This window comes from Oncorhynchus keta, chromosome 11 (assembly GCF_023373465.1).
Source record: "Oncorhynchus keta strain PuntledgeMale-10-30-2019 chromosome 11, Oket_V2, whole genome shotgun sequence".
In the NCBI taxonomy this organism is placed as follows: domain Eukaryota; kingdom Metazoa; phylum Chordata; class Actinopteri; order Salmoniformes; family Salmonidae; genus Oncorhynchus; species Oncorhynchus keta.
In genome coordinates this window covers 36,940,131-36,963,023 of record NC_068431.1, presented here as the reverse complement: position 1 = coordinate 36,963,023, position 22,893 = coordinate 36,940,131, and the positions used below count along the sequence as shown (strand labels likewise).

At 43.8% G+C, this 22,893-nt stretch overlaps 1 protein-coding gene across 6 annotated transcripts in view; it reads left to right on the top strand.

Annotated features, from left to right (window-relative positions):
* The window catches only part of LOC118390164 (misshapen-like kinase 1), a 64,160-nt gene extending 41,707 nt beyond the window's left edge, over positions 1-22,453 (top strand). For 4 of the 6 annotated variants that reach the window (XM_052457055.1, XM_052457056.1, XM_052457053.1 and 1 more), the window contains 16 exons: positions 4,191-4,270; positions 4,769-4,872; positions 5,007-5,107; positions 5,433-5,456; positions 5,597-5,748; positions 6,668-6,788; positions 6,969-7,085; positions 7,184-7,298; positions 7,585-7,740; positions 7,884-8,027; positions 10,023-10,157; positions 10,337-10,437; positions 10,594-10,743; positions 13,143-13,302; positions 13,394-13,533; positions 13,632-22,453. In XM_052457055.1, the coding sequence (XP_052313015.1) occupies positions 4,191-4,270; positions 4,769-4,872; positions 5,007-5,107; positions 5,433-5,456; positions 5,597-5,748; positions 6,668-6,788; positions 6,969-7,085; positions 7,184-7,298; positions 7,585-7,740; positions 7,884-8,027; positions 10,023-10,157; positions 10,337-10,437; positions 10,594-10,743; positions 13,143-13,302; positions 13,394-13,533; positions 13,632-13,715 (1,884 nt within the window). In that variant the 3' untranslated portion in view covers positions 13,716-22,453. The remainder of the gene's footprint in view (positions 1-4,190; positions 4,271-4,768; positions 4,873-5,006; positions 5,108-5,432; positions 5,457-5,596; positions 5,749-6,667; positions 6,789-6,968; positions 7,086-7,183; positions 7,299-7,584; positions 7,741-7,883; positions 8,028-10,022; positions 10,158-10,336; positions 10,438-10,593; positions 10,744-13,142; positions 13,303-13,393; positions 13,534-13,631) is intronic. The other 2 variants (XM_052457058.1, XM_052457054.1) reach the window with 1 other exon arrangement.
* Positions 22,454-22,893: the final 440 nt, after the last annotated feature.

Below are 22,893 nucleotides of genomic sequence, written 5' to 3'. Positions count from 1 at the left end.
TGAAGAATGGAGTAGGGTGATGGTTTGGAGGTGCTTTGTTCATGATACTGTGTGACTTATTTGGCACACTTAACCAGCATGGTTACCACAACATTCTGCTGCAATCCGCCACCCCATCTGGATTGCGCTTAGTCCCACAATCATTTGTTTTTCAACAGGGTAATAACCCAACACACCTCCAGGCTGTGCAAGGGCTGTTTGACCAAGAAGGAGAGTGATGGAGTGCTGCATCAGATGACCTGGCCTCCACAATCACCCGACCTCAACCCAATTAAGATGGTTTGGGATGAGTTGGACCGCAGAGTGAAGCAAAAGCAGCCAACAAGTGCTCAGCATATGTGGGAACTCCTTCAAGACTGTTGGAAAAGCATTCCTTAGGAAGCTGGTTGAGAGTATGCCAAGAGTGCACAACTGTCATCAATGCAAAGGGTGGCTACTTTGAAGAATCTAAAATATATTTTGATTGAACACTTTTTTAGGTTACTACATGATTCAATACGTGTTATTTCATAGTGTTGATGTCTTCACTATTATTCTACAATGTAGAAAATAGTACAAATAAAGAAAAACCCTTGAATGATTAGGTGTGTCAAATTTGACTGGTACTGTATATTTACAAAATATATTTGGGGAATGAAAATGATGCAGACAATTACATTGATGAGAGGTACAACCTATCTGAAATATTAAAGCTGATTTACCTGAAAATTGCAGATGTACTTAATGTTTTGTACAACTAGTGTACATGTGTCAGAGGCCAATGGAACGCAGGGATAGAAGGACTTCGCATTGGAGCACATTAGCAAATCAGATTTAACAAAGTGGATATTCGTCATCCGTCATGATTGATGTATTGCAACAGGCCAACAATGTGGTCACTAAAGTCAGATTTGGCAGTTTTCCCTGCATAACATTTAGAAGTTTCTTTTCAGGTTTAGAAGAAGTGACAACTAAATGCTAACTCTCGTTTGTATAAGCTGGTAGCATAGGCAGCATACAGTGGTGGTAGTCAGTCGTTTTTAACTAATGCAGTTGATTGGTGACGGTGACTTGAACATGCATCTATACATGCGGTAAAGAGGTCAATCGAAATCTACCAAAACAATGGAATTGCCATGGAAATACGTGGGAGAAAGATCCCACATCTCCTTCTTGCCCCCCAGCAAAATTAGTCTACGTTTAGGTTATTGTTTGTGTGTTTCACACAATGTTGAGGTAACAATTTGAGTATAATGGATGTCAACCCCAACACATGTTCATGTTTAAAACTTTTTGTTTACTACATGATTCCATATGTGTTATTTCATAGTTTTGATGTCATCACTATTATTCTACAATGCCTTTTTAAAGTCTTCGGAAGCCAAGTGAACAAACAGATCATCGTCCATCTCTAATCCCGCCGTACCTTCTCCACTATGCAATCCGGTTTCCGAGCTGGTCACGGGTGCACCTCAGCCACGCTGAAGGTCCTAAACGATATCATAACTAACATAGATTTTTAAAAAACAGTACTGTGCAGCTTTCTTCACCGACCTGGCCAGGGCTTTCGACTCTGTCAATCACTGTATTCTTATCGACAGACTCAACAGCCTTGGTTTCTCTAATGATTGCCTCGCCTGGTTCACTAACTACTTCTCAAACCGAGTTCAGTGTGTCAAATTGGAGGGCCTGTTGTCTGGACCTCTGGCAGTCTATGGGGGTGCCACAGGGTTCAATTCTTGGGCCGACTCTTTTCTCTGTATTTATCAATGATTTCGCTCTTGCTGCTGGTGATTCTCTGTTCCACCTCTACGCAGACGACACCAGTCTGTATAATTCTGGCCCTTTTTTGGACACTGTGTTGACAAACCTTCAGACGAGCTTCAATGCCATACAACACTCCTTCCTTGGCCTCCAACTGCTCTTAAATGCTAGTAAAACCAAATGCTTGCTTTTCAACCGCTCGCTGCCCGCACCCGCCCGGCTGACTTGCATCACTACTCTGGACGGTTCTGACTTATAATATGTGGACAACAACAAATACCTAGGTGTCTTGTTAGACTGTAAACTCTCCTTCCAGAGTCACATTAAGCATCTCTAATCCAAAATTAAATCTAGAATCGGCTTCCTATTTCGCAACAATCCCTCCTTCGCTCTAGCTGCCAAACATACCCTCGTAAAACTGACTATCGGCGATGTCATTGACTTCGGCGATGTCATTTACAAAATAGCCTCCAACACTCTACTCAGCAAATTGGATGTAGTCTATCACAGTGCCATCCATTTTGTCACCAAAGCCCCATATACTACCCACCATTGCGACCTGTATGCTCTCATTGGCTGGCCCTCGCTTCATATTTGTCGCCAAACCCACTGGCTCCAGGTCATCCATAAGTCTTTGCTAGGTAAAGCCCCTCCTTATCTCAGCTCACTGGTCACTATAGCAACAACCACCTGTAGCACACGCTCCAGCAGGTATATTTCACTGGTCATCCCCATATCCAACACCGCATTTAGGCCGCCTTTCCTTCCAGTTCTCTGCGGCCAATCACTGGAACGAATGACAAAAATCAATGAAGTTGGAGAGTTACAGCTCCCTCAATAACTTTAAGCGTCAGCTGTCAGAGCAGCTCACAGATCATCTGTAAATAGCCCATCCAACCAACTACCTACCGCATCCCCATATGTTTTAGTTTTTTTCTGCTCTTTTGCACACCAGTATTTATACTTGCAGATCCTCATCTGCACATCTATCACTCCAGTGTTAATTGTAATTGCTTTGCCTCTGTGGCCTATTTCTTTGCCTTACCTCCTTACTTAATTTGCACACACTGTATACAGATTGACACTACATTTGTTTATCCCATGTGCAACTCTGTGTTGTTTTTGTCACACTGCTTTGCTTTATCTTGGCCAGGTTGCAGTTGTAATTGAGAACTTGTTCTCAACTGGCCTACCTGGTTAAATAAAGTTTAAATAAAAAGTACAAATAAAGAAAAACCCTTGAATGTTTACGTGTGTCCAAACTTTGGACTGGTTCTGTATATACAAAAGTATGTGGACACCCCTTAAAATTTGTGGATTCGGCTGTTTTAGCCACACCTGTTACTGACCTGTATAGAATCAAGCGCACAGCCATGCTGTCTCCATATACAAACATTGACAGTAGAATGGCCTTACTGAAGAGCTCAATGACTTTCAACATCGCACCATCATGGAATGCCACCTTTCCAACAAGTCAGTGTGTCAAATTCCTGCCCTGTTAAATCTGCCCCGGTCAACTGTAAGTGTTGTTATTGTGAAGTGGAACTGTCTAGCAGCAACAACGGCTCAGCCGTGAAGTGGTAGGTCACACAAGCTCACAGAATGGAACCGTCGAATGCTGAAGCGTGTGGTGTGTAAAAATTGTCTGTCCTCGGTTGCAACACTTACTACCGAGTTCCAAACTGCCTCTGGAAGCAACGTCAGCACAAAAACTGTTCGTCGGGAGCTTCCAAGCCTAAGATCACAATGCCAAGCGTCTGCTGGAGTGGTATAAATCTCACCACCATTGGACTCTGGAGTAGTGGAAACCCAATCTTTGGATTGATGAATCATGCTTTACTATCTGGCAGTTTAACAGCCAAATCTGGGTTTGGCGGATGCCAGGAGAATGCACCATTTTATGGCTCTGGCTAGGCCCCTAGTTCCAGTGAAGGGAAATCTTAATGCTACAGCATACAATGACATTCTAAACGATTCTGTGCTTCCAATTTTGTGGCAACAGTTTGGGAAAGGCCCTTTCCTGTTTCAGCATGACAATGTCCCCGTGCACAAAGCGAGGTCCATACAGAAATGGTTTGTTGAGATCGGTGTGGAAGAACTTGACTGGCCTGCACAGAGCCCAGACCTCAACCCCATCGAACACCTTTGGAATGAATTGGAATGCAGACTGCGTGGTCTGGCACTGCGGGGAAGCAAGTCCCTTCAGCAATGTTCCAACATCTAGTGGAAAGCCTTCCCAGAAGAGTGGAGGCTGTTATAGCAGCAATGTTCCAACATCTAGTGGAAAGCCTTCCCAGAAGAGTGGAAGCTGTTATAGCAGCAAAGTGGCTACCAAGTTCATATTAATGCCCATGATTTTGGAATGAGATGTTCGACGAGCAGGTGTTCACATACTTTTGGTCATATAGTGTATTTAGTCATGTCGGATATCTCTCTATCTTTCGCAGATTCCCCAGAGGACAGCCTCCATTGCCACAGCTCTCAACACCAACCTATCGTCTGGCATCAGGCATCCAGTCAGAGCCAGGTAACTCAGACGGACAAATCTAAGCTACTCTCATTCTAATTCCGGCTCCTAGAACCAAATCTCCCGCTACTTGATTTAGGTTTTGGCGGCAAACACTTTCCAATCGGTCTTAAAGAAGTCCATACCTCCCTCTGCCAAAGCCTGTTCCCAGTCTCTCCCTCCCTCTTCAGAAAGGGCACGTGTTTATTCCTATTTTATGCACTACATGCTAGCGTCGAGGTATCTGGTGACGTTTTCGATGAAACTATTTAGCGGGCAAGCAGTGTTTAGAGAATTAAACAACCTAAACAACACTCAGAAATCATGCACCAAACAGAAAGTTTTACTCCCTGTCTCACTCATGAGCTCATTTGGCAATACATTCACATTTTAAACACGTGTCAGAAGACTATTCTGATTCCAATCATGACCCATGGATGATGGTAGATCATGACAGAGTTATGATATTCACCTCTTGAGGTTTTAATAACTAATAATCTTATCTCTTCCTTGTAACAGCAACCCAGACCTCAGCCGCAATGACCGCTGGGAGAGAGGAGATAGCATGAACCTCGTATCCAATCTACCCCAGACTGGCTCTCTGGAGAGGCACCGGATACTCAGTGAGTCTATCACATTCTCTGTGATTCTGCTTATCTATCTCCTTCTCTTTCTGTTGATTCCTCTTATGGAATGAAAACAAGTCCCAGCAATGATGTTAGCAATTCCATGTTAACATTCAGAATGTTGGTTTCAGGCTCCTCCAAAATAGACTCCCCCATACTAGGCCATGACGGGCGCATGGCGGGGCACAAGCCAGGGGAGTCTCGCACGTCGTCCCGCCCCAGTCGCCCTGCTGTAAGTACCCCTCACCTGTAGAACACCCTCACTGTGAACACTGCATGAAGGATATTCAGACACTTTACACACCCTTCCCATTTGTCAGCTGTTCACACGCATCTTCTTTTCAGCTTATCACATTTTAAATGAGTTTTCACTGACTATTCTGCACTATTGTAACACCTGCACTCACTCCCCAACCCTACAGCGGATCTTTTACTGGATATTGACTCCTACACTAACAGCTTCTCTTTTTTTCATATCCTATTCTCTGCACTTTTCTTTTTCTCTCTTCCTACACCGCTCACTTCCCTGTTTGTCCACTGCTTCTTCCAATGCACAGAGTTACAAGAGAGCTATAGGAGAGGTTAGTATCTGTGTGTGTGCTGTGATACACATGTATTGGCTTCATTATGTCAGGCTGCTGTGTTAAGTTACACATGCCTGTCATAGTCCTAGTATGCTGGCAAAACCTGTCGTCTGTGTGTCGTGTATGTGTGTGTTCAGGACCATGGGCTGTATGCTAAGGAGCGTCCTGAGGAGCAGCCCAGACCTCCGGTTAAGGCCAACGACTACTCCTCATCCTCAGAAGGCAGTGAGAGCAGTGAGGAGAGTGAGAGTGGAGAGGGGAATGAGGAGGAGGACAGCCCTACAGACCGGTCAGTACCAGGGTGGGAGAACACACACACTGACAAACAGGAAGGAGAAAAAAGGGGAGACGGCTTCTCGTGTGAATAATGATATTGAAAGGGGAGACGGCTTCTCGTGTGAATAATGACATTGAAAGGGGAGACGGCTTCTCGTGTGAATAATGACATTGAAAGGGGAGGCGGCTTCTCGTGTAAATAATGATATTGAAAGGGGAGACGGCTTCTCGTGTGAATAATGATATTGAAAGGAGAGACGGCTTCTCGTGTGAATAATGACATTGAAAGGGGAGACGGCTTCTCGTGTGAATAATGACATTGAAAGGGGAGGCGGCTTCTCGTGTAAATAATGATATTGAAAGGGGAGGCGGCTTCTTGTGTAAATAATTACATTGAAAGGGGAGGCGGCCTCTCGTGTGAATAATGATATTGAAAGGAGAGACTGCTTCTCGTGTAAATAATGATATTGAAAGGGGAGGAGGCTTCTCGTGTGAATAATGACATTGAAAGGAGAGACGGCTTCTCGTGTAAATAATGATATTGAAAGGGGAGGCGGCTTCTTGTGTAAATAATTACATTGAAAGGGGAGGCGGCTTCTCGTGTGAATAATGATATTGAAAGGAGAGACGGCTTCTCGTGTAAATAATAATATTGAAAGGGGAGGTGGCTTCTTGTGTAAATAATTACATTGAAAGGGGAGGCGGCTTCTCATGTGAATAATGATATTGAAAGGGGAGGCGGCTTCTTGTGTAAATAATTACATTGAAAGGAGAGACGTCATTATTCACACAAGAAGCCATCGAAAGACCATTTTTACCCTCTTTATACCGCCACTCTCACCTTCCCTTCTTTCATTTTCCTGTCTACTTCATATCCTCTGCTGTTCTGTCATTTTCCTTCCTCCTTGACATCCTCTCCTGTCTGTCTTTAGTCCCCGGGATGCCGACACTGACTCGGTCAACACCATGGTGGTTCATGAGGAGGAGGAGGGCGAGGGAGGGGAGGAGGGGCAGGCTGGAGTCTACAGGGACCAGACCATGCTGGTGCAGAGGGTGAGTTATGTCTTTCAGGAAGTAGCCTACTGGACTAGAGAGAAGTCATCTGTATTAAACACACATATGTATACATGCATATGTGTGGAGTTGTGTAAATGTGTGTGGTTGGTCAGGTTACTCTTTATGTAGGAGGTTGTGTTGGGCCATTGTGACTGGTTTGTCCCCGTTGCCTGGCAGACACCAGAGAAGCGGAGCCACAATGGATACACCAACCTGCCTGATGTGGTGCAGCCCTCCCACTCCCCCACTGACTCCGCCTCCCACTCCTCCCCTGGGAAAGACTCTGTCTATGATGTGAGTCTCTCTGACTGTCTCCCTGAATACAAGTACAATCATGGACATGGTTCTCTGCCCAAAACTCCATTCTCTCCCTTCCTTCCTGTTTCCTCCAGTATCAGTCCAGGGGTCTAGTCAAGGCGTCAAGTGGCAAGTCCTCCTTCACCACCTTTGTTGACCTGGGCATGTACCAACCACCAGGTGACACTGCGGATGCCATCTCTGTGGGCAGTAAGTACAGACAGAATGTCTCATTATCAAGAGGTTAAATGAGGTTCCCCTATACACCCTCAATTCCTTAGTTCCCTATTCTAGTCTCTAGCTTCATTACTCGGCTCACAATCCAGCATCTTTTACTTTACTGCTGTTAGTAAATCTGAGTCAATGAAATGTCTCACAGCAGGAGGGCAGCATTTGCCCACAGTAGCTTGATTCAATATCTGTCCCTTAAGGAAGTTTTCTCTCCTCTTCCCTCTAAACTTTGCCTGCTTCTCTGCCTCCCTCCTGCTGTGTCCAGGCCTGGGCTCCAGGTTTGAGCAGCTGAAGATGGAGGTGAGGAAAGGCTCCATGGTGAATGTGAACCCCACCAACACACGCCCCCACAGCGACACCCCCGAGATCCGCAAGTACAAGAAGAGGTTCAACTCTGAGATCCTCTGTGCTGCTCTCTGGGGTGAGACAGACGGCATGCTGGTCTAAGCTATAGCCAACACTGTAATCATGTTATTCCATCCACCATGAGCATATTTTACATATTTCCTGTAGGTCCTGATTGTTTGCATTTTGGGAATATTTGTATCTGTGTGTGATTCCCAGGTGTGAACCTGCTGGTGGGGACGGAGAACGGTCTGAAGCTGCTGGACCGTAGTGGTCAGGGGAAGGTCTACCCCCTCATCAATTCCCGCAGGTTTCAACAAATGGATGTCCTGGAGGGACTGAACCTGCTCATCACCATATCAGGTGATTAGTACTGCTCAGCACTTGAACAACACTCTGCGCTCACCTGGGGTCCGTTCAGGATTGTCACAAAATCTTCAGATAGAATCTGTTAGCTCTACATTTGGCCTTTTTATCTGCAACGTTCTGAACGTTTCATTTCAACTGAATACACCCGTGGCTAGTTAAGAATCATATCACCTCCACCTTACCTGTCACCATAGACCTACTTCAATTTGCTTACCGCCCCAATAGATCCACAGACGATGCAATCACCATCACACTGCACACTGCCCTGTCCCTTCTGGACAAGAGGAATACCTATGTAAGAGTGCTGTTCATTGACTATAGCTCAGCATTCAACACCATAGTACCCTCCAAGCTCATCATTAAGCTAGAGGCCCTGGGTCTCAACCCCGCCCTGTGCAACTGGGTCTTGGACTTCCTGACGGGCCGCCCCCAGGTGGTGAAGGTAGGAAACAACACCTCCACTTCACTGATCCTCAACACGGGCCCCCTACTGTACTCCCTGTTCACCCATGACTGCGTGGCCATGCACGCCTCCAACTCAATCATCAAGTTTGCAGACGACACAACCATAGTAGGCCTGATTACCAACAATGACGAGACCGCCTACAGGGAGGAGGTGAGGGCCCTGGCAGAGTGGTGCCAGGAAAATAACCTCTCCCTCAATGTCAACAAAGTGAAGGAGCTGATCATGGACCTCAGGAAACAGCAGAGGGAGCACCCCCCTCTCCACATCGTCAGGACCGCAGTGGAGAAGGTGGAAAGCTTCAAGTTCCTTGGCGTACACGTCACTGACGATCTGAAATGGTCCACCCACACAGACTTGTGTGGGGGGCAGCAGCGTAGCCTAGTGGTTAGAGCGTTGGACTAGTAACCGCAAGGTTGCGAGTTCAAACCCCCGAGCTAACAAGGTACAAATCTGTCGTTCTGCCCCTGAACAGGCAGTTAACCCACTGTTCCCAGGCCGTCATTGAAAATAAGAATATGTTCTTAACTGACTTGCCTGGTTAAATAAAGGTAAAAAAAATAAAAAATAAATTAAAAAAACGGTGCCTCTACAACCTCAGAGGAGGCTGAATAAATTTAGCTTGGCTCCTAAGACCCTCACAAACTTTTAGAGATGCACCATTGAGATCGTCCTATCGGGCTGTATCATCACTTGGTATGGAAACTGCACCACCCGCAACCGCAGGGCTCTCCAGAGGGTGGTGCAGTCTGCACAACGCATCACCAGGGGCAACTACCTGCCCTCCAGGACACCTACAGCACCCGATGTCACAGGAAGGCCAAAAAGATAATCGAGGACAACAACCACCCGAGCCACTGCCTGTTCACCCAGCTATCATCCAGAAGGCGAGGTCAGTACAGGTGCACAAAGCTGGGACCGAGAGACTGAAAAACAGCTTCTATCTCAAGGCCATCAGACTGTTAAATAGTCATCACTACCACACGGTTACTCAACCCTGCTCCTTAGAGGCTGCTGCCCTATGTATATAAACATGGAATCACTGGTCACTTCAATAATGGAACACTGGTCTCTTTAATAATGAAACACTGGTTACTTTAATAATGTTTACATACTGCTTTATTCGTCTCATATGTATATACTGTATTTTAGTCAATGCCACTCAGACATTGCTCGTCCTAATATTTATATATTTCTTAATTCCATTATTTTACATTTAGATTTGTGTGTATTGTTGTGAATTGTTAGATATTACTGCACTGTTAGAGCTGTGAACAAAAACATTTCACGACACCCGCAATAACATCTGCTAAGTATGTGTATGTGACCAATAAAATTAGATTTGATTTGACAAGGACCTGTGCATCACAAACTCCATCTGTTGCTGCTCAGCCCCTTTTCTTATCCACTGTATAACGTGTGTGTGTGTGTGTGTGTGTGTGTGTGTGTGTGTGTGTGTGTGTGTGTGTGTGTGTGTGTGTGTGTGTGTGTGTGTGTGTGTGTGTGTGTGTGTGTGTCCGTCCCAGGTAAGAAGAACAAGGTGCGTGTGTACTACCTGGCCTGGCTGAGGAACAAGATCCTCCACAATGACCCGGAGGTGGAGAAGAAGCAGGGCTGGACCACTGTAGGGGAGATGGAGGGATGTGTCCACTACAAAGTGGGTGAGTAAAGGAAGGGAGGAGACGGAGTAACAGTGATGTGACCCGTTATTGAACCGTGTATCTATTATCAATGCATTTTCCAACCATGTATATTTACACAAATGTTTTTTTCCTTTTTGGTAGTGTTTATTTGTGGTAATATATAAAGGCTCTAATCCCGCTTTGTTGTTTGTGTCTAGTGAAATATGAGAGGATCAAGTTCTTGGTGATAGCTATGAAGAATGCGGTTGAGGTATATGCCTGGGCACCCAAGCCTTATCACAAATTCATGGCCTTCAAGGTAGGTCTCACTTTTCCTGCCTTATTGTTCTGAGTGCCAGGTGTTCTATTTCCCCTCAGCCAGTCAACCAGAACAACATTCAAACCCCCTTATGTTCTCCCTCTTTCTCCTCTCGCTTTCCATCTCCCATCTCTCTCTCTCTCTACTCTCCTCTAGTCCTTTGGTGACCTGCCCCACAGGCCCCAGTTGGTAGACCTCACAGTGGAGGAAGGTCAGAGGTTGAAAGTCATCTATGGCTCCATTGCTGGCTTCCACGCCATCGATGTTGACTCTGGGAACAACTATGACATCTACATCCCAGTGCATGTAAGTGGATAAGTTTCTCGTGACACCACACATAGATAAACAGGGCCAGACAGAAACTATGGGGGCAGAATATCCTTAAGCCCCCACAAGTTCTTCCAAATCAGATTAGAATACATTCACACCTAAAATAGCTACAGAACATGAATAATAACCTGTTTTATTGAGTAGATGCCCAAACTTGACAGGTATTGATGTAAAAACCTCCTCCACAGTTTTCACCCACTTCTTGCTTGCTATACATTTTTGTCACTTCACAGCAGTGTGGAAGTACTGGAGCCCAATTTTTCATGACTTCTGACTCGACCATTGGTGACTGACTCGCCTTTTTGTGACTTGTATTTTCACTTGGACTGAGTATGCTACTAGGATAAGCAGAATATTAGCAGAACTGTGTGCGCAGAGCAGCAAGGCTTCTGTTCTCTAGCAGTGGGAAGGACGCGCCACAGTCTACATCAGCTGGTGAGCTGCTGCGATGCAAAGCAATGAGTGTGGGCAGACAGGCAAGGCAGGCTCTGTCCCCGTAACCACCAGACTACTATTTAGCTTTGCCTGGTTAAGAAACACCAACTGCTTTATGAAATTGAAAACCATAGTATTGAGTTGAAGAGTAAAACAGTCTAGCTATTTCTCTCTCCCCTTGAGCATAGAAAAGTAGGCTCTTTGAATTTGTCGTCTCACTCTACCCTTCTAATTTCCCCCCTGCAACCTATAGCTAGGTTCTAACTAGTCTTAAGATTTCAATCTGCATTAAAAAACCTACACAAATATCAGTGGGCGATTTACAAAAAAGTAACAGAGCCTGTTACAATTATTGCAATAGTCTGGTCAATCTGACAGGAGCAATAGCCAATTCCATCTGGAGAACATTCATCCATTACTAACTTGACATAACTATTGAACATTACATTAAAATAAAATGTGTGAGCCTGTGTACGAATTACTTATTTGTCTCATAGTCTATTGCATATTGCAGCCATTTATCACCATTGGGCAACAGGAGGTAAATCTTGCGTTACCTCAATGCTCACATTAAAATCTTCCCACCATCCCGCCACTAGTTGTTGCTGGGAACATTTCTTCTACTACATCTGAGCTAAATCAGTAGAGGCGCGAATCTCTAGCAACAGACGAGCATCGAGCCATCAGTACGAGTGTGCAAACAGCAGTAACCAACTACCAAACCCCGAATCATTAATTTTGCTTTCCAAAGTTTTTCAGCAGATGGTGCAAAGAGTGTGGCGCAATGTCAAATATGTAACAGAAAAATAGAGAAGATCGGAACCACTTCGAACTTCAAAACTCAGACCCAGTGATTCAGACTTGAGCACTTAGACCAGGACTCAAACACTGAGACTCAAGACTTCAGCCATAGGGACTAGTGACTCGACTATTGGTGACTCGGACTTAGCCGTAGGGACTCTCGTGACTTGACTATTGGTGACTCGGAATTAGCCATAGGGACGAGTGACTCGACTATTGGTGACTCGGAATTAGCCATAGGGACTCTCGTGACTCGACTATTGGTGACTCGGAATTAGCCATAGGGACTCTCGTGACTCGACTATTGGTGACTCGGAATTAGGCATAGGGATGAGTGACTCGACTATTGGTGACTCGGAATTAGCCATAGGGACTCTCGTGACTCGACTATTGGTGACTCGGACTTAGCCATAGGGACGAGTGACTCGACTATTGGTGACTCGGAATTAGCCGTAGGGACTCGTGACTCGACTATTGGTGACTCGGACTTAGAGCCGTGAGGGACTAGTGACTCGGACTTAGCCGTAGGGACTTGTGGTGATTTGTGACTCGGACTTAGCCGTAGGGACTTGTGTCTCGACTATTGGTGACTCGGACTTAGCCATAGGGACGAGTGACTCGACTATTGGTGACTCGGACTTAGCCGTAGGGACTCGTGACTCGACTATTGGTGACTAGGACTTAGCCGTAGGGACTCGTGACTCGACTATTGGTGATTTGGACTGAGCCGTAGGGACTAGTGACTCGGCTAATGGTGATTTGGACTGAGCCGTAGGGACTAGTGACTCGGCTATTGGTGATTTGGACTTAGCCGTAGGGACTGGTGACTCGGCTATTTGTGATTTGGACTTAGCCGTAGGGACTTGTGACTCGGCTATTGGTGATTTGGACTTAGCCGTAGGGACTGGTGACTCGGCTATTGGTGATTTGGACTTAGCCGTAGGGACTGGTGACTCGGCTATTTGTGATTTGGACTTAGCCGTAGGGACTGGTGACTCGGCTATTTGTGATTTGGACTTAGCCGTAGGGACTAGTGACTCGACTACAACACTGCTTCATAGACTCTTATTCAGAACGAGAATCAGTGCATTTAACTGTTAGGTCAAAAAATATTATACTCCTTCACTCTGTTTGTCCAGATCCAGTGCCAGATCATGCCCCATGCCATCGTGTTCCTGCCCAGCTCGGACGGAATGGAGATGCTGCTGTGCTACGAGGACGAGGGCGTCTATGTAAACACCTACGGACGCATCATCAAAGATGTGGTGCTTCAGTGGGGCGAGATGCCCACCTCCGTTGGTATGGCACATGTGTACAAACACATACACACTACACTTCCTCTTAAAGTTGCTGTGTTCTGAGTTATCTCCCTCTCTTTCTCTCTGTTCAGCCCATATCTGCTCTAACCAGATCATGGGCTGGGGAGAGAAGGCCATAGAGATCCGTGCTGTAGAGACGGGCCACTTGGACGGAGTCTTCATGCACAAGAGAGCCCAGAGGCTCAAGTTCCTCTGTGAGAGGAATGACAAGGTGGGTCACACACTCACACAAACAGGTACGCACACACATGGATTCAGAAATGTACCCGATGTATATGTGTGGTTGTAATCTTCTGTTTTGCATCTCAGGTGTTCTTTGCTTCGGTGCGCTCCGGGGGCAGCAGCCAGGTCTACTTCATGACCCTGAACAGGAACTGCATCATGAACTGGTGAAACAACATTGTCCCATACAACTATGTCCCGTAGTCAGTCAGTGTATGGAAACCACCAGGCCAAGCGAAAGACACTCAACCCCCCCCCATACGAGGACAAACCACACAGTCAGACTCAACACAAACACATCACACACATACAGCTCACACAAGCCTACTCTAAATCCATTCCAGCCTAAAGTCTTCACAACAAAGCCTCTCACCTGCCACCTGCTGACTCCCCTAAACTGACTGAGCTCCCTCTGAAATGGTAGCTAACTATGAGACATCACCACAGGATTCTCATGTAATATCATCTCTACTCTACTGTGTATATATACCTGTCCTGTATTATTGTACCTCAGTCACTTGGTGGACCTGTGTTTAGTCGTAACTACTGTAGTTAGTTCCTTCTTATGTTAAAAACATTCCTTACTGGTGAAATACATTTGGAAGAAGGCAAGATTGAACCAATATAAGTCAAGATTGAATTGTAAATAGCCAGTATCTAACATGTTCACATGGAAGAGAACATGGGTAGATTGAAGTCACTGGCAGACCTGTATATTACACCTCCATTTGGGGTGTTACCATGGACCTGATATATACTGTACTGGCACACCCTAGAGGTTTGAAGTATTGTTGCAACACTTCACCATAGAAGCTCACTCACTATGCTAAGCTTCTGATTCCCTATGACATCATTATTCAACTCATTGTTTAAAAATAAGAAGTGTCGTTTGATTAAAACTTGATTTAATGTTTGTTATTTTGATGTTTTTTGGGATGTAGGTTTAACAAAACCTCCTAGGAAGATGGACTATCTATGATGTGAACATGCTATTGTTCTATTCCTTAGTAAATGCAGAGAAGTTAAAGAGAACACACTACTGTGCTCTAGCTATACACCTTCTATTCCTTTTATTATACCCTTGCTACATCTCGGGGATGGGACTTCCTCACCGTTTAGGAGGCTTTCTAACTGGCTTTAGATATTTCTACCTTTGTTTCTTGTCAATATCGCTTATATCGCTACAAAGATTTGATATCTGTACGGTTTCTGTATTTGGTATTAGCCTAACTGGTATTCTTACTTTTATCTCTACTGTTATATTGCCGTTATATTGCAATATATATGCTGTTCTAGTGCAGTTCTTGTTTGGAGAAGGGAGTTCAGTTAATTTGTTGTGTGTAAAATATACCAGTGGAGGGGAGTGAGGTGACTTGTTAAGATGTGGGGGTAGAGGGGTGATGAAGTATGAAGGCTTTGACGTCACAGTAATAAAGAGGACATAGAGGAAGAGGGAGAGATGTAGTTGTAAGAATATTATAATGGAAGTCAGGTTTTCTTCATCTTGCGGATGTTATCCAGTTTAATATAGTTCCCTTTTCTCTTACTAGATCTACTCTTTCCGCAACCTACGTTTTTAATGTATTTTATGTTCATTGGTATGGATTTGGGTATGTGTGTTTGTATGCAAAGGTGTGTGTGAGCGTTTATAGGGATGGGGCTGCAGTGGATAATACTGAACTGTTATTGTGGTTTCAAGCAATAGCTGTGTGGTTCTTGAGCCAGTATTGAACTTCACTGAGTGATGCTTTAGCAGTCCCAGTTTTGTGGCATCTTTGGCTCTGCAATACTGTACTAGAGGACTCAAACTCATTAGGGACTTTTATGTATCATACTAAACTGGTAGTAAGACAAAAATAAGGCAACAAGTTGTTGAATCTATTGGTATTGTTGTTTTCCCTACCAAAATTCACAATACTTCTCTGAACATACTATGAATCTACTTTGATTCTTTAAGAGATCAGGGGAAATGCTTAAGCTTGTGGGTATTTTATGTACTTTACTCTAAATGGATTCTATATATTATAAATATATTTAGTATAGAAGCAAATATTATTAACACCTACTCATTCAAGGGTTTTTCTTTATTTTTACTATTTTCTACATTGTAGAATAGTAGTGAAGACAAACTATTAAATAATACATATGGAATCATGTAGTAACCAAAATAGTGTTTTAAAAAAAATCCAAATATATTTGTAGCCACCCTTTGCATTGATTACAGCTTTGCACACTCTTGGCATTCCCTTGACCAGCTTTACCTTGAATGCTTTTCTAACGGTCTTGAAAGAGTTCCCACATATGCTGAGCACTTGTTGGCTGCTTTTCCTTCACTCTGTGGTCCAATTCATCCCAAACCATCTCGAATGGGTGGAGTTTGGATGATTGTGGAGGCCAGGTCACCTGATGCAGCACTCCATCACTCTCCCTCTTGGTCAAATTGCCCGTACACAGCCTGGAGGTGTGTTGTGTCATAGTCATGTTGAACAACAAATGATAAGCGCAAACCAGATGGGATGGCGTATCGCTGCAGAATGCTGTGGTAGCCATGATGGTTAAATGTGCCTTGAATTCTAAATAAATCAGACAGTGTCACCAGCAAAGCACCATCACACCACCTCCTCCATGCTTCACGGTGGGAACCACACATGGGGTGATCATCTGTTCACCTACTCTGCGTCTCACAATGACACAGCGGTTGGAACCAAAGAATCTCAAATTTGGACTCATCAGATCAAAGGACAGATTTCCACCGGTCTAATGTCCATTGCTCATGTTTCTTGGCCCACGCAAGTTTCTTCTTCTTATTGGTGTCCTTTAGTAGTGGTTTCTTTGCAGCAATCCGAACATGAACGCCTGATTTCACGCAGTCTTCTCTGAATAGTTGATGTGTTTGTTACTTGAACTCTGTAAAGCATTTATTTGGGCTGCAATTTCTGATGTGCAGTTAACTCTAATGAACTCATCCTCTGCAGCAGAGGTAACTCTGAAGCTGGTTGAGAGAATGCAAAGCTGTCATCAAGGCAAAGGGTGGCTACTTTCAAGAACTTACATCTAAAATATATTTTAATTTAACACTTTTTTGGGTTACTAAACTCAGCAAAAAAAGAAACGTCCTCTCACTGTCAACTGCATTTATTTTGAGCAAACTTAACATGTGTAAATATTTGTATGAACATAACAAGATTCAACAACTGTTCAGGGGCAGAACGACAGATTTGTACCTTGTCAGCTCGGGGGTTTGAACTTGCAACCTTCCGGTTACTAGTCCAACTCTCTACCCACTAGCCGCCCCATCTAGTGTGGCCACCAGCTGCATTAAGTACTGCAGTGCATGTCCTCCTCATGGACTGCACCAGATTTGCCAGTTCTTGCTGTGAGATGTTACCCCACCGGGAACCTGCAAGTTCCGGGACATTTCTGGGGGGAATGGCCCTAGCCCTCACCCGCCGATCCAACAGGTCCCAGACGTGCTCAATGGGATTGAGATCCGGGCTCTTCGCTGGCCATGGCAGAACACTGACATTCCTGTCTTGCAAGAATTCACGCACATAAATAGCAGTATGGCTGGTGGCATTGTCATGCTGGAGGATCATGTCAGGATGAGCCTGCAGGAAGGATACCACATGAAGGAGGAGGATGTCTTCCCTGTAACGCACAGCGTTGAGATTGCCTGCAATGACAACGAGCTCGGTCCGATGATGCTTTGACACACCGCCCCAGACCATGACGGACCCTCCACCTCCAAATATATCCTGCTCCAGAGTGCAAGCCTCAGTGTAATGCTCATTCCTTCGACAATAAACGCGAATCCGACCTTCACCCCTGGTGAGACATAACCGCGACTCATTTGTGAAGAGCACTTTTTGCCAGTCTTGTCTGGTCCAGTGACTGTGGGTTTTGGCCCCTAGGCGACTTTGTTTCTGGCGAGGACCTGCCTTACAACAAGCCTACAAGCCCTCAGTCCAGCCTCTCTCAGCCTACTGCGGACAGTCTGAGCACTCTGTACCTGATGCCATCCTGTACCTGTACCTGTGATGCCATCCTGTACCTGTCCCGCAGGTGTGATGTTCGGTTGTACCGATTCTGTGTAGGTGTTGTTACACATGGTCTGGCACTGCGAGGACGATCAGCTGTCCGTCCTGTCTCCCTGTAGCGCTGTCTTCGGCATCACACAGTATGGACATTGCAATTTATTGCCCTGGCCGCATCTGCAGTCCTCATGCATCCTTGCAGCATGCCTAAGGCACGTTCACGTGGATGAGCAGGGACCCTGGGCATCTTTCTTTTGTTTGTTCTTTTAGAATCAGTAGAAAGGCCTCTAGTGTCCTGAGTTTTCATAACTGTGACCTTAATTGCCTACCGTCTGTAAGCTGTTAGTGTCTTAACGACAGTTCCACAGGTGCCTGTTCATTAATTGTTTATGGTTCATTGAACAAGCATGGTAAACCGTGTTTAAACTCTACAATGAAGATCTGTTATTTTGATTTTTATGAATTATCTTTGAAAGACAGTCCTGAAAAGGGGCCTTTCATTTTTTTGCTGAGTTTATATGATTCCATATGTGTTATTTCATCGTTATGTCTTCACTATTATTCTACAATGTAGAAAATAGTAAAAATAAAAACCCTTGAATGAGTAGGTGTGTCCAAACTTTTGACTGGTACTGTATATTAAAATGGAGAGTACGGAACAGAATCGATTGTAAATGGATGAAAGCACTTAGTACAGTTAAAATGTCTATATTTTACTCTGAGCATGCTTGCATGCACATGTATGAGCAATTCCTCCTGTATCACAATTCAGTATCAATTCTTATATTAGTTTCCCCCGAGCCTACTTTATTGAATATCAGCTGTGTGACATTGTGACTATCTCACGTTTTTACACACTCTACAAGTATCTCTGACAGTCATGTAAATGGTCCTCCTATCTTAGTAAGCCAAACTGCCATGTTTACAGTTTAAGCAGTGCCTTGGAGTAGGGAAGAGACTGGGTGATGAGGGTTAAAGGGGGGTAGTGAATATGACCCTCCACTCGCTCTTATAACTGAACTCCAGGAAGAAGAGGTTATACTGAAGGACAGTTTACAATAATAAATAGTTGCCTCCTTTGTTACTGGTGTCCTGTGCCAATGAAGTGCACTTACATAGAAACCAGAACATCCCTATATGACTCAACTACTTTTACATTTGTAACATTGTCAACGACTATAGATTTGATTCTGTAATAACCTCAATGTTTGCCTACTGCTTTTTAAATGTAATAGACTCTCAGCAGTTACAGTGACTGTAGATCTGTTGCCATCATGTGGAGTTAGTGTAGAGGAAATATTACACATGTAGTCTGTAGGCATTTTCTATAGAATTTTAATCAACATTTCATTTCAGTGAAGTATTAAATGCATACAATATCATTGTATGACCCATTCATGTAACTACAATATTGGCACAGGACAAATGTGCAGTTCATGGCAGCAAACCTACCCAATTTGGAATTTTGAAAATGATTATATGCCTATAAAGATACATTTTGTCAGAGGTTGGTGTGATAGTCCTCTAGACAGTGGGAGGGGGGCCAATATACCATATTAAAAGCCATAGGAGTATTCCACATTTGTTGAGAATAATTTGATAGTATTTTATACGTTCAAATGAAACTTAAGCCAGTGACCTGGGATGTGATGTTCGAGGCGCTTGAAACGGAGATAAAGATGCAGGTTTTTCTTGAGTGATCAGATATGTGGACTGGGTGAGATGCAGTGGGAAATTAACTAACTTTAATATATTCTGAAAGGACTATTTTATTAAAGCATATGTAAATTATATTGAGAGACTAAGTGAATGTACATTATAAAACAGATTTGTATAAAATACTTTACGGTCTGGTATATGAATTAATCTAAGCACAATGTATTCTAATTTACAGCACAGAGAGCAAACTATAAATGTGTGTGTCTACATAAGTGTGTGGACTGTCTTTGTGGGTGTGACGCATGAGCGTGATGGTGGAGCTGTATGTATTTCCAGTGGAAGTGCAGATTCCCCTTGATACTGCCTAACTAGTAGTCATACTGTTGGTTGAGAGGAAGGGAGGGACCAGTCTGATATTGAGGACATGTAATGTCATTGTGAGATGGGGGAATAGTCAACTGAGACAGAAAGGTTGGTGAATGGAGAGGGTCAACAGTTGTCATTAACTTTTTATTGTCCAATCTAAATTCATTATCAGTCAAGTGTAGTGTTACGACGAAGTTCTAACAGTAAAATGGGCTTGTTTAATGTTTCAGCCCCACAGAACATCGGTATATCACAAAGGCTGTCCTTGCCATATCAAATGTTGTGATGTTTCTCCTTCATAAGCAATATGAGCGTTAAGAACAGATGAAGTTCAATTCTCTGCTGTCTGTCTGTGAGACTTGTGGGAGGGTGTTTGTCGTGGCCTTTGGCAGACTGAATCTAAGCTGGACTGTTTGTCCTTGTCTTGTTAGTGAAGGAGATACCCGTCTGTTGTTTAATAAAAAAAAATGTGGGGTCTTAATCACAAGAAAATATACCTTCTAATCCACAGTCTGCATAATACTCATACATCACTTTAACAGTTATGATGCTTGTCTAGTTTTGCATTCATTCCTTTAATCCAGTTATTGCCTTTTGATGAACTATAAGGTGGATCATAAGGCTGTGTTTACACAGGCAGCTCAATTCAGTTCTTTTGTCAATTTCCCTTCGCTAAGTCCCGCCCCAGAATTTTGGGCAAGCAATCGCAGCAATGGATAGCAACTGTCGTCGAGGCCTAGCCAGTGTTGCCAATTTAGTCACTTTGTCGCTATGTGTAGCGATTTATTTTTGTTTTAAAAATGCAGCCTGAAAGGGTCCCTTCAGTGACTTATTGGGAAGAGGCTAGCGACAATTCAGTTACTTTTAATTTCAGGCTGCATTTGGTGTTTTGCCACCGAGTTTCCGAGCTAATTTCCCCCGTAAATTCTGAGTTGGAGAACACAGGCAGAGAAGCACAATGGGAGGGCCCGTGTGCCGTGGGTTAAAACTACATTGGGGGCTGCAGCGAGGCAAATCTGTGCTGTGACGTCGAAGCGGCACATTAATGCCAGTGAGGGGAGTGGAGGAAAAACGTAGTTTCCTGAAATGCAGAGCCTGTTGGAGCATTAATCTGAAATTATACTTTTGTTCCATTGTTTGTTAGATCAACTGGTTGGCTAGCCAAGGTTAGCTCTGTCGCACTAGGCCGTTTTAAACTGCAATGTTCTTAGCCTTAGGCTAAAATCTTCCTTAGCCCTGGGCTAAGGAGCGGTGTGAACGCATCTATTGACAACCTAACGTAATATAACTTGTTTTCTCAATGTTTGTGAGCTAGCGAAATGATCCATGCTATTAATACAACTCCCATCTGCTGTTGACATCAGGATATGATTTGAGAGCACTAACAAGTTAACTCCAAAAGTGGTTAGTAGCTTTGACTGCATGCTGACAGTGAATTCAGAGAGCCATTCAGTGGCTAACCACACTAGCTTCAAACCAGTGGAAGCTGCTGAGGGGAGGACTGCTCATAATAATGGCTGGAACGGATTTTTTTTTTACCAGGTTCCCGTAAAGCAATTATAATGACAGTCCACTACAACATACCCAAGAGATTCCTGATTTGCCAGGGGTAGTCTGTTTTAATTTAATTGTTGTGTATTAAAACAGTTTGACATCATTGCGAGGGGATTTCACCAGTGGTTGACAAGGGAATTGGGCTTCCAGGGAAAATGTTGTCAGGTTGTAACAGTAACCAAGGGGGGAAGAGCTTAACGTGGGTAAATTATTTATATATCTGAGACCCATCTGATATTTTCCCCAATGTGTAAACAACAAAAACACATTTGAATCTGATCTTTTGACTTCCGATTTATACCACATCCACATGTGGATCTCAATCATGATATAATTCTGATGTTCCATATGTGACCTGTCTGGATGATTAGATTTAGTTTTTTTGCACATTACCTGCCATTACCATGACAACCACCGCTACATTTAAAGGAACAGTGACAGAAATAAGCATTGCATCTGTGTGTTACATCAGTGGAAAAAGACTATACGGACACTCCTGACCTGCAAAACAATATTTAATTGAAACATTTGTTAAAATGAGGTAAGGGTCGGTTAGATTTTGGCTTCTACGATGTTTGGGGTTTTAGGCTGGGTTTCTGTATAGCACTTTGACATCTGTTGATGTGAAAAGGGCTTTATAAATACATTTGATTGATTACAGGTCAGGAATATCCTTATAGCCTCTCCCACATCCGTGTGAATGCAAAAATCTGATATGTGCACATGTAAAACAGTGTGGACAGTCAGAAGAAAAAAATCTGAATTGTGTTCTTAGGGTGGCTGTGTAAACACAGCCCAAATGAAGGATTATACACTGTTCTCATTTGGGTGGGTTTTCTGCTTCTGTGTAGTAAGTGTTTTAGGCATACTGTCTCTGAGCCTCTGCCTGTTGCTATGGAGGCAATGACCTGCTTCACCCAATGTAGTCACACTTTAATCAAGACACTATTCACAGATATATAGTCAGACTGTACAAACTCTTGGATCTCCTTGTAGAATAACATTTAAAGTATGAATGGAGTTGTGATTTTTAATAGATGCTTGTTGTTGGAAATAGGACCGGTGAAGGTCGGAAAGCTGATATCTTTGGATGGGTCTATAATCTCTCATCCTTTTTCAGTTAAGAAATTAAATGTCTTTACAATGTTTAGTGTTTCTGTTTTTGAGGGGTTAACTCCAGATTGTATTTCATAGACTGATGAACTTTCAAGACTATGTTGAATGGACTCATGAGTCTGTAAAAGTCTTAATGCCGAGTTGTTTGAAAAATAAAACTACATTGATCTAATCTTAAAATTGTTTGTATTACTGTGCCTTTATTCATAGTTCATGTTTTACACCCAATGAAAGAATGGGCTAAGCATGTGTTGTATAATTGACCTCCAGTCTTCTATAAGGAGTTCCTACCATCATGCAGGCATTCACTCCAACCAACACATTTACCAGGCTTGGGTCCCCCAAACTCTGTCATGGGGCCCTCCCTGGGTGCATTTTTTTTCTCCCTATCACTACGCAGCTAATTCAAATAATCTAAGCTTGATGTGTTGGTGATTTGAATCAGCTGTGTAGTGCTCCGGCACAAAACTAAACGTGCAACCAGGGGTGGGCCCCAGGACAGAGTTTGGGAAACCATGCTAATCAACCATATCCCTGAAGTGAACATGTACACTCCCCCTTGTGGAATTAGGGAATAGACTGGTGTAAAGAACATGGTGAACTCCCTTGGTCTTGCATGC